This window comes from Myxocyprinus asiaticus, chromosome 11 (assembly GCF_019703515.2).
Source record: "Myxocyprinus asiaticus isolate MX2 ecotype Aquarium Trade chromosome 11, UBuf_Myxa_2, whole genome shotgun sequence".
NCBI lineage: Eukaryota > Metazoa > Chordata > Actinopteri > Cypriniformes > Catostomidae > Myxocyprinus > Myxocyprinus asiaticus.
The window spans coordinates 24,174,958-24,187,633 of record NC_059354.1 but is presented as its reverse complement, the minus strand read 5'-3'; the positions used below and the strand labels follow the sequence as shown (position 1 = coordinate 24,187,633).

At 38.7% G+C, this 12,676-nt stretch overlaps 1 protein-coding gene across 1 annotated transcript in view; it reads right to left on the bottom strand.

Annotated features, from left to right (window-relative positions):
* LOC127447843 (contactin-associated protein-like 5) overlaps nucleotides 1-12,676 on the bottom strand; it is a 167,211-nt gene that overhangs the window by 135,634 nt on the left and 18,901 nt on the right. The window contains exons 2-3 of the mRNA XM_051709940.1: nucleotides 8,287-8,397; nucleotides 6,516-6,709 (exon numbers count right to left, since the gene is read on the bottom strand). Of these exons, the coding sequence (XP_051565900.1) occupies nucleotides 6,516-6,709; nucleotides 8,287-8,397 (305 nt within the window). The remainder of the gene's footprint in view (nucleotides 1-6,515; nucleotides 6,710-8,286; nucleotides 8,398-12,676) is intronic.

Here is a 12,676-nt window from a genome sequence, read left to right as displayed (position 1 = left end):
CCCGTGAGAAAACCGCCTTCTCCACACCGTTTGGATTACACCAATTTGTGACACTTCTGTTCGGTTTGTTTGGTGCCCCGGCTACGTTTCAGCGTCTCATGGACCGAATCCTCAGACCGCATTCAGCTTACGCCGCTGCCTATTTAGATGACATCATTATTTATAGCAATGATTGGCAGCAGCATATGCAACATCTGAGGGCGGTTCTGAGATCGCTGCGCATCCGAATCCGAAGAAGTGCGCGATTGGACGGGTGGAGGTACGGTATTTGGGGTTCCACTTGGGTCACTGGCAGGTGCGTCCCCAAATTGACAAGACAGCGGCGATTGCGACTTGCCCGAGACCCAAGACCAAAAAGGGGGTGAGACAGTTCCTGGGGCTGGCTGGCTATTATAGAAGGTTCGTACCTAATTATTCGGATGTCACCAGCCCGCTGACTGATCTCACTAAAAAGGGAGCTCCAGACCCGGTCCAGTGGACGGAGCAGTGTCAACGGACGTTCACGCAAGTTAAAGCTGCACTTTGCGGGGGGCCGCTTTTACATTCACCTGACTTCTCTCTCCCTTTTGTTTTACAGACAGATGCTTCAGACAGGGGGCTGGGGGCCGTACTCTCACAGGTGGTGGAGGGGGAGGAGCGCCCGGTGCTGTACATTAGCCGTAAGCTCTCGTTAAGGGAAACTAAGTACAGCACCGTGGAAAAGGAGTGTCTCGCCATCAAGTGGGCGGTCCTCACTCTCGATACTACCTGCTGGGGTGGGCCTTCACCCTCTGTTCCGATCACACCCCACTCCAGTGGCTCCACCGCATGAAAGATACTAATGCCCGGATCACCCGTTGGTATCTGGCTCTTCAGCCGTTTAAGTTCAAGGTGGTCCACAGACCGGGGGCGCAGATGGCTGTCGCCGACTTCCTTTCCAGGAATGGGGGGGGAGTGGTAGGCAGGCCGGATGCCGCCCTGGCCTGAGTCGGGCGGTGGGGATATGTGGCAGCGGGGGCGTGGTCAAGCATCTCTCCGGAGAGAGAGAAAGCGGTAAGGGCGCTTACACTTGAGCTAAATTATGTCTAACACCTGTCTCTAATTTCAGTGAGCACGGGGAGAGCGGCATAAAGAGAGCCACACAGCACTTAGATGAGAGAGAGCCTGGGCATGGACTATGAAGTTAGAAGTTACTATGAGTTTATTGTGTAAGCTAGTTTGTGGATGTTTTTAAACTGTGGTTTCCAACAACGTAAAGCCCTGAGAGCGTGTATGTGCTGCAGTAAGGAAAATAAAAATGCCTACCTGAACCAGGAAATCTGCTTCTCGCCTCCTCCTTCCACTGAGAAGTGTCTCAGGGTGTAATACAAGAGTCGCACAGCGATTGGGCCAGCTAGGTATTTCTGGTACCGAAGAGCGACAGCTCAGTCCGGTTCTGAGTTGACAACCAGAAAGTAAACGCAGTGACCAAATTTGACACTTATCCAATGCCGCAAATTGATGAGTTGCTCGATCGGTTGGGCGCGGCTCAATTATACTCGACGCTGGACTTAACAAAGGGTTATTGGCAGATCCCTTTATCTCCAGTATCCAGAGAAAAACGGCTTTTTTCCACACCGTTCGGATTACACCAATTCGTGACGCTTCCGTTCGGTTTGTTCGGGGCCCCGGCCACATTTCAGCGCCTCATGGACAAGATCCTCAGACCGCACACGGCATATGCCACAGCATATCTGTACAATATTATCATTTATATTAATGATTGGCTTCAGCATATGCAACATCTGAGGGCTGTCCTGAGAGCGCTGCGGCAGGTTGGACTCACGGCCAACCCAAAGAAGTGTGCAATTGGGTGGGTGGAAGTTAGGTATCTGGGGTTCCACTTGGGTCACGGGCAGGTGCGTCCACAGGTTAACAAAACTGCAGCGATCGCAGCCTGGCCGGCGCCCAAGACCAAAAAGGAGGTAAGGCAGTTTTCGGGGCTGGCTGGCTACTACCAGAGGTTTGTTCCTAGCTATTCTGATGTCACCAGCCTGCTGACTGACCTTACTAAAAAGGGGGCTTCTGATCCGGTACAATGGACAGAGTCGTGCCAACAGGCTATTCTTAAGGTAAAGTCTGCACTGTGTGGGGGGCCGCTTTTGCATGCACCTGACTTCTCTCTCCCCTTTATTTTGCAGACTTGAATCTGACAGAGGGCTGGGCGCGGTGCTCTCGCAGGAGGTGGCAGGGGAGGAACGGCCAGTGCTATTTATTAGTCGCAATCTCTCCTTCAGGAAGACAAAGTATAGTACCAACGAGAAGGAGTGTCTTGCGATTAAGTGGGCTGTTCTTACCCTCCGCTACTACCTGCTGGGGTGGGCCTTTACCCTCTGATCCGATCATGCTCCTCTGCAGTGGCTCCACTGCATGAAGGATACTAACGCGTGGATCACCCGTTGGTATCTGGCTCTCCACCTCTTTAAATTCAAGGTGGTCCACTGACCAGGGGCGCAGATGGTCGTGGCTGACTTTCTCTCCAGAAATGGGGGGGAATAGGCAGGTCGGATGTTGCCAGGCCAGTCAATTTGTCAGATAAGGTTACCCTAAATGAAGGCTGTCGATCCGCCCTTAAATTTTGGACCATTTTTCTCTTTTTCTATAATGACATTCCTGAATCCTCCGACTCCCTGTCTTTTTTTACTGATGCAGCTTCCTCCATCGGTCTCGGGGGCTACTTTGATGGGCTGTGGTTCGCAGGGAGCTGGCCAACAGAACTTCAAGTGCTAGTTAGCGATTCCTTTTCATCTGCTCTTTTTGAAATTTACCCCAATAATTGACCTCAATAGTCACGCAAACACGATGTCATTTATTGCGACAATAATCAACAAAGGTCGATCTTCTTGCGGCATGATCATGTCTCTACTGAGATGCTTGACTTAGCAAAGCATTAATTAACATATAATATAACATTACTCACAGCAAAACACATCGCTGGTTTTCATGATTCCATTGCTGACTCTTTGTCTTGCTTTCGTTTTCAGGAGTTTCCTCACCTCTGCCCATTAGCCAGCGATCTTCCAGTACCGTGTCCTCCGTTAGAGTACCTTCTGCTCGATTAAGCCCATCCCTTTTGCCCCTGCTAGATTCCGCTAAAGATTTAATAAGGCATGGTATTGCCCCATCTATGCTCAAGGCTTACGATTCTGCCTGGTTTCAATATTTTTCATTTTGCAACTCTCACAAGACCCCATTATTTCAATGTTAGTGTCTACTGTCTGTTTTTATTGCTTTTTGCTTTAATGTCCAATTATTGAAACCTTCATCCATTAATAAAATGGTGGTGGGCATACAGTTTCACGCTAGATGTCATTCACCTGAATTCCCTAGTCTTTTTTCCTTTTCATCCATCCGGCTAATTCTAAGAGGTATCAGAAAATCCTTCCCTACCATTCCCGAAAAAACGGCTTCCTATCTTTTTAGACATTCTACATCTCTTAATTTCCACTCTCAAAGCAGGTTGTTTTTCTAAATCCGATGACATAATTTTAGAAGCAGTTTTCCTCTTGGCATTCTATGGATTTTTGAGGTGTGGGTAAAAAATTATTTTTTATTTCTCAAACATTCTAAAACAGATAGTTTAGATCAGGGTCGCACCATTACAATATGTAAAATTCCCAATATTTCCTTTTGCCCATATGCCTCTATGATAAATTATCTTAAGTCACGGCCTCACACTTCAGCTGCCTCCCCTCTATTTATTAATTCTTCAGGGGACACCACGACTCGCCATTGGTTCACATCTCATCTTTTCAATATGCTTCTACATTGTGGTCTCTCCCCTCGATTGTATTCTGGCCATTCCTTCAGAACAGGAGCCGCCACAGCAGCTGCTATAAAAGGACTTCCTAAGTCTTCCATGATGCTGAGATGATGGTCTTCTTCATCATACAAGACATACATATGTCCCAACCTTCATTCAATCAACCAAGCACAGCTCATATTAAGCAAATCAAGCTGGTACAATTTTTATTACACTTCTGGTGGTGGTAGAATCATGTTATTATCAATAAAAAAAATCAATAATTGCACAAATGCTCTGCACTCCCTCCTCCCACAATCTTAATTTATCCTTCAAGGGTATTGCACAATCTATGCTCTACCCCCTCATACTCCTCCAAGCATTGTTATCCTTTTCAAGGGTATTGCACAAATAATGCTCCCCTCCCTTATACTCCTCCAAGCATTGTTATCCTTTTCAAGGGTATTCCACAACATGCTCCCCTCCCTCAAATACGTTACAAGCTTTGGTTATTCTTTTCAAGAATATTGCATGACCAAACACTGTCCCATTTCAGGGCTCAAAGGCATCGCAAGCATTGGTTACTCTTTTCAAGGGCATTGCACAACCAATGCCCCCTTCCCTTCATGTGTCATAAGCCTTGGTTAATCTTTTCAAGGGTATTGCACGACCAAATGCTCACCCAATTTAGGGTTCAAATACAGCATTGATTACTCTTTTCAAGTGTATTGCACAACCAATTCCCCCTTCCCTTCCTGTGTCATAAGCATTGGTTATCCTTTTCAAGGGTATTGCACAACCAAATGCTCACGCACTTCAGGGCTCATTTTCATCAAAACACTGATTACTCTTTTCAAAGGTATTGCACAACCAAATGTTCACCCAATTCAGGACTCATATATATCATAAGCTTTGGTTACTCTTATCAAGGGTATTGCACAATTCAGGGCTCAAATGCATCAAACACAGCAAAAAACAAAACAACAATTGATGTGCAATACCAGCATGGCATATCCTTCACTGAATGCTATAAGCTCTCACTTTAGAGTTGCACATTTAAAAAAAAAAAATGTTATATGTTTCTAATTTTACATATTTTACATTTCTAATATAGATTGTTCCATGCCAGCATGAAGACCTGGTCGGTATTCCTTATTTTCTCTCTTATGGGGGTCCTAGTATGAATTTGTTTTTGAGGGGTAGGCTCCTCGCCTCTGCCGTCTTCCCTGACAGGATTTGATGGTTTGCTCAATTTTTCACAGGACCAAGGACTATACTTTATTATTTTTATTGTCATTCCCTTTATGCTATGCTGTTCCAAGTCTTTCTGATAGAAATGGAAGCATAAGTGGTAGTTCTGTCAGGAAGACACACTGTACACGTCATTGTTTCATTTATAATTTCCTTTAACCAATCACTGTTCACCTCTCGCTTTAAAGGTCTGTCAGCAGCCAACCACTCTGCTGCCTTCAGGTGTCGATGTGGCAACCGCCTCCTTCCCACCACCACCAGATCTATCTATCTATCCATCTGTCTGTCTGTCTGTCTGTCTGTCGGGGGGGGTTGCATATAACCCCTCTGTCAGCACAACAGCATGAGATATTTCTGAAATGTTGCCAGATTCAATGCAGGGCTTGAGAATCTGGGCCATTTCTTACATAATGTCAAATATTCAGAGCTTATATTGAGCCTATTGAGTATCAAAGAAAAGTGCTGGTAGAACATTAGCCTGTAACCTTTAAACTTCTGATCAACTTTATTCTACATTTCCAACACATTAGAAACAAATTATATCTCAGTCCACTATAATCTTCTCCTTTTATTAAATACACTTTGAAATGTCATTATATATTTAATAAAGCGGCGGCCTCATAGTTTAAATGTAATTACAATGCAGCGATATGAGACAATTAATCTTCCATCATTTATAGACATTATAACAGTGGAGGATCAGCCTGAGGACAAAGACATTAGAAGCGTTGGTGGCTCAGCATCAAGCTCTCTTCAACATCTGTGATTACTGAGAGTATGTGGCAGCTTCAGCATCATTAGAATGTTCTGTTTTGGGGACCTCAGAAATTGCTAGTAGCATTTCATATGTTAGTAGCTGAATTCAGAGTTCAGTTAATGGGATCAGAACTGCAGCTCCAGCTCTGGAAAATAAGCTTCACTGAATATGTTCAAAAGAAGATGATTATTTTCCACTACAGCACAGGTAATGTGTAATTGACAGAAAATGTTAAGCTGCAAAAAGAGATTCTCTGGAATATAATCATATATTCTCTGGAATACCTGATTCTGATTGGTCAATCACAGCATTCTGCTTTCAAATATTTTTGTATCATGACCTCTAATCTGCATATTTGACCATTGTCCCAGGCAACCACTTTCTCACATACTTTAGCAGTGTTAGTTTCACATCGCTTGTATCAATCTGCCTTCTCATATAATAAAGTGATTTCAACTAATTATTCAAAGTAATTGAATAATTTGATCTCATTTTTTCATGCCCATTTATTTATACTGTATATTTTGTAAGTAAACATATAATATTTGGGTGAGTGTTCAGCCATCCTGTCATTATCGCAAAATGAACCCCTTAAGGGCGATTACATGACTTTCTTATCACCCTGTCCAAATTCATTGTGCAATAATGACCGGCTGACTGTAGGTTGTCTTTATAAATCACAATCCAAACCCATGCAGATGTAAAGGCTGTATCATCAGTAATTGTTACTAAAATACACACACTTACCCCGACACTGCCTTCCAACATGTATTGCTTCCACACACGTCCCGTGTCACTGTAAAGGATCATGTAGGCACTGACCCAATCTGTGCTGCCATGACGACCTTGTGTTGCCACTGCTGTCACTTCCATCCGGTCCTGTAGGTCAACTTGGAGCCAGGGCAACCTGTCTGTTGACTCTGGACTCCACCCTCCTCCTCCTAGAGAATGAAAAAATACTTCTATAAATGTCTATCAAACTCTGAGAACTTATTGTATTTTGAGTGAAGCTATTCTGAGATCAGGCTCATTTGGTGTGCTTGCTCAAAACCCAGACATGAGGGAAAGAAAACTGGCATTCATTCAATTAAATATAATGTGGTCCGGAAGTCTGAGTCTACATTGAAAATCTGGGATTTAAAATCGAATTTAAACATGGAAATGAGGAGAAAGTGTTAGGATTTTGAAAAATGTACTGTATGACATAAAATGAATTAAAAATACATAAGATTCTGCACTATGTATAGGCCACTAAACATATGTAAGCATTATGTTAACTATTTTGTACAAAAGGTCAGGTTTCCTTGGTTCAACTGAAGCATACAAAATACTTTTTGAAAACATTCTCAAATCACGATGGAATAACATGGATCATGGAATCCATGCCAGCTCAAGTGCATGATGTAATTAAAGCAAAAGGAGGACATACTATATACTTAGAAATTCAAAAATGTATGTTAATTCTTTTATTCAACTTTTCACTCAAATTTTGTACTGATAATATAATTTGTAATAATAATAATTTAAAAAAAATTCAAACTAGCTTTTCACTAGTGGTCTCAGAATGTTGGACCCCACTGTATATGAAAGAAAAAATTATTTCAGTTTAGGCTCTCAGACTAGTTGCATCCATGTGGTTATCTGCTGTCGTTCAGTAGACACCTAAACAAGCCAAAAAGACATTCTTGACCTCACTTAACATGTACAGCATTTACTTTGAATCAGCTGCAGGGATGAGTGTCATAAAGATGCTTTTCTGCCCCCATGATCCTCCAACCAAGGCTTGTTTGGAGCAAGTGGTCTGGCTCAGACAGAAAGGTTCATTACTCAAGCACTGCAGACGGCAGCTTAACACCACAGGAGTAGATGAGAGCAGAATTTTAAACGTGGGACCTCTGACTTCAAGGAAGCATCATTTACACAAAACCCACAGAGAGAGGAATCATTTAGTTTGTTACATATGCACATGGCAGAGGTTGGTCACATCTTAAATAGCACAGAGGACATGCAGAAAGAGGGCAATGGGCAGTTCAATAATGTATCAAATTTGTGATTTTCTAAAGGTAGGGTCGTTGTTTTCTTTCTTTTCATTGTGGGCCTAAATTATATACTCAAGGGTGCAGTTTATAATACTTAAATGTACTGTATAGGCTACCCAAAAATAAAAATTCTATCATCATTTACTTACCCTCATGTTGTTCCAAAATATGACTTTCAATCTTTCATGTAACACAAAAGGGGATGTTAGGCAGAATTTTAGCCACAAATCACTTTCATTGCATTTTTTCTCCATACATTGAAAGTTAATGGTGACTGAGGCTGTCCTTTTCTGTTCAGTGGAAGAAAGACAAATGGGTTTGGAGCTAATGACACAAGGGTGAGTAAATGTAAAAATTTTGTGTGAACTATCCCTAAAACAAATGTTTTACATCTTGTAAAATGTTTATGTGTAATTTACTAAATTCTACGGTGACACAGACATGAATGAATTATCATACAAGTACACTCTAAAGCTCACCATCTCTTTTGTTTAGCTTGGCAAAGTATGCCGCCCGACTGTCTGAGAAATGTGAAGAGCTCAGAAACGAGGTTGCAGGCAGAAGAGATGCCAGAGATCCATCACAGCTGTCTGGAGAAAAGAACAAGCAAATATTAGCTTATGTTAAAAACTTCTCCACTCATGTCTGTGTAATATGTTTCCATGCTGCCAGAAGCCATTTAGTGTCAGGAGTACCTACTCAGTCTTCAAGTAAAATAATAATAATTATTTATTTAATTTTAGTGAAATTAAATTTTTAAAAATGAAGCACCACATATCTCATATGTGGATTTGGTAAAAGCTTCATTCAAGCAAAAATGAAGAACTACAAAAAGAACTAAAAAAACAACAACTGCATTTCTGTTGCTGAACATATTTGTAGTAATGTCTTTCTTCAGAATGTGATTGCTAAGGATTGTGAATGCTAAAGATAACCTACTCTCTGTCTTTAAATTTTTTTTGCACAAAGGAACACTTTTCTAGAATATGATAGAAGTGACGCTCTCTCTCTCTCTCTCTCTCTCTCTCTCTCTCTCTCTCTCTCTCTCTCTCTCGTCTGTGTGTGTGTGTGTGTGTGTGTGACTGGGCAGGTTTGGGTGGTTTATGAGGACATTTTTTTTTTAGGTTACAAACTGGTAATTACAAGTGTTTTATGCTATAAATGTGGTTTATGGGGATATTTCTAGTGTCCCCATAATTCAAATCGGTTAAAAAACATACTAAACGATGTTTTTTGAAAACGTAAAAATGCAGAATGTAAATTTTGTGATGTTAGGTTTAGGGGTAGGGTTAGGGGATAGAATCTATAATTCATATAGTAAAACAATTATTATGTCTATAGAGAGTCCTCATAAGGACAGCCACACCAATGTGTGTGTGTGTGTGTGTGTGTGTGTGTGTGTGAGCAGGTTTAAGTGGTTTACGAGGATGAAAAATCATTATGTCTATGGAGAGTCCTCATAATGATAGCTACACCAACGTGTGTGTGTGTGTGTGTGTGTGTGTGTGTGTGTTGTTAAACTATATAAGATCACCTGCCAACCTGTGAAACTTTAATAAAAGTCCCATCTACAGAAGCCACAACCTCTGTTCTTTAAGGTTATTCAGTGGCTCAAAACACTCAGTCAGTAAGATAGAGATGATATCTAGCAATGAGCTCAAGTTACATCACAACCACTTTACTGAAAAATGGAAATCAACATACAGTAAAGATCTGAGTTGAAATTGATTTATTGCTGGAGTAATTTAACAATTATCTGAAGCAAATAAAACATTTACACACTTAAATGTTTAGCATTTACATGATTAAAGGTTAAATATGTTTTAAAGACTGTACAATCTGTGTAATTTAAATAAATAATGGCTTAGTGGTCAAACGTTTAAAAATGAGATGGAGAGAAAACAGGATTCTGGGTCAAGAAAGAAAGTATTGAAGGTTATCTCTACAGTATCAACAAAATATAACCCTGTACCTTAGTAAGAGTGTCATAATTAGGGATAAAACTCAGTAGGGGTCTTAACTTTTGATGAAAAAGGTTGTGTTATATTATCATCTAAAGTTCACAGATGATTAAAAAATGTTTTAGACACATACACACACCCACACGACACCCATGCGCACACAAATCTGGAGAAAAAATAAAAATAAAAAATGGAAACCTGGACTCTTCTTCACTGTAGATGCTCGTTTGTGATCTGTCCTCATTATTAGACCTCCAACAGCTTCAGGGCACAATTACTTTAAAACCCTCCTATTCCAAACCAAACCTGCCATTGTACACAGCATGTTTTATCAATGACTGTAAATCAAAATTAATTTAATCAGCATGTTGACAAACCCATCCTCATTCTTCTCCTGGGTTTTTAGAGATGCTCATCTTCTTTCAGTTTTTTATTACGGCTCCCCAATGATGTGAATTACTTTGCAATGCAAGCATAGGCCTTGAGACAGGAAGAAAGAGATATGAAAGGGTAATTGAATATCAATATTTACACAAGGGATTTCTTGGTCCGCTCCCCACCGGCATTGATGCATTCTACAAAGTGATTGCCATTTAAAGTCATCATGAAAGCCCGCTCACAGCCTATTTGACTTCCATAAACGGATGCATTTTCTAGTTAAACAGGATATTTAATGAGAAAAAATGTAGGTTTTATCCACTGGAAATTGATTGGACCATGAAAAGTGGGTGTTAGATACCAAAATGGAGCTATGTGGGGAGGGGTTTAAAATAAGGGGGATTCAAGATATCAGCCAAAAAAGAAAGTTGTTGCAGAGGTGTGGCAAGTTCATAAATTTTAATAAGATAACCAAGACAAAAAATGTGTTTAATTTGAAATAATGCACCAATTAATCGCACACAATAAGACCAGGAAGGTGTATTATACACTGTAAAAAAAAAAAAAAAAAAAAAAATATATATATATATATATATATATATATATATATATATATATATATATTATTTTTTTACTGTTTATTTTACAGTTTTTTTCCCTGTATTTTTAAAGTACAGAAAAATATAAATAGAATTACAGAAACAGACTGTGAATTTACATGTCTAATGTAGAATAACATGGAAAAACTGTAACTGTGAATAACCATAAAATTTCCATTTTTTTAAGGAAAATCTTGTTTTTTTCTACATAAAAAGACTGTTAAAATACATTCACAAATTTATCATAATTTCACAAATATCTAGATTTTATTTAATGTATGAAACTGTTACATTCTAGTTTAATACTGTAAATAAATTTTAAAATGAGATACAATTAGTGACAATTAACAGTAAAAAGAAGTATACGTTCTGTAATTTCACATTGATTTGTTTGTTAATTGACAGAGATCTTGTATAATTATAGATGTTTTCAAAATAAAAATGTTAAATAAATGTGTTTTTATCAGTGTATAATGTCTATAAGCATTTGTAAACAGTCAACAAACAGTTTTTATCATTGAAAAAAGACATAATTACTGTATTTTCACAGATGGTGACTTTTAATATAATTCTGTAACTTTTAAAATGACAAACTTAATAATAATAGAAATACATATTCTGTTATTCTATAGCATATAGATTTATTAACTTACAGATAATCACAGCTTGAATGAGGTTAAAACAATGTAAAATGCCAGTAAAATACAGTTTTCTATGATTAAAAATTAAATTATTTAATGTCATTTTACATATACTTTCCTTAGTTATGTAACACTTAAAATATATAGTAATACTGTACATAATTGATTTAATAGTTGTCAAATTAAATAAAAGCAACGATAAAAGAAATACATCTTGAACGTTAGGAGACAAGCCATTTCGGATTTTGGGACACTTTAGAAGTGACTAGTTGGGGGGGGGGGTTATCGATAGAAAGCGCGGTCGATGGAAAGAACGACGATAAGCTAACGCAGGCAAAATTCAAAATTCGGGGGATTAAATTGGGTAATTGACAGTCTGAATCCAGGTGGTGGAAAGATGGACATTGCAAGAGCTACCAGTGTAAATGTTTTCTTTCGGATAGTCAGCGTTGATGCGGCAACATTCTAAAATAGTTGTTTGACAAACAAACAATTTTGAGGGAGGACAACAGCATTAAATAAATGATAAGAACAGGAAGTATGTGTGTGCTGATTGTTTAAAAGCTGTATTGTAAAGCTACATGTCATCATTCTATAATTTGTCATTCAACCACATTGTTGAACTGGAGGCCAAACATTTTCTGTAATTTTAAATAAGTGACAGTTTCAAATGGTATATAAGAAAGATAATGTAATGCTGCTTTTTCACACATCGATACCCATTTTAACACAAAATTATTGTAAACATGGTCATAATAATTTTTTTAGTGTTTAGATATTTAAAAAAAAAAAAAAAAATGGGCATACTTTTTTAACATTAAAGATCTATTAAATTACAAGATTTTTTAAGTAAATTTACATGTAAAAACTCATATAACACTTGATATGATCTAAAATGAATAGTATATTATTATAATTATAAACTCCATTACTAGTTTTAAAAAAAATTTTTTTTTAAGATTTTTTTTTTTTAGCTATATTATTTAATTACAGTAAAAATAGATTAAATAGATTTTTCTTAAAATTATATAATAAAACCCAAATAATAAATTATGTTCTGTTTAGTGCCACATGCAAGATTACAAATTCTTAGGGTCAGATATACCCATTTTGTTTGAATAAGTAGGCCTATGTTGTACTTCAATCACTGAAAACAGTCACAGAAGAATACCGTATGCTTCAGATAACTCCTACCTTTAAATTTAGACAACATATGTTCAGCTATTTATCTCCTGCTAAGTGATAACCTCTTATGACCTTCATACATATGGGAAGTCACTGCTGTGGCTG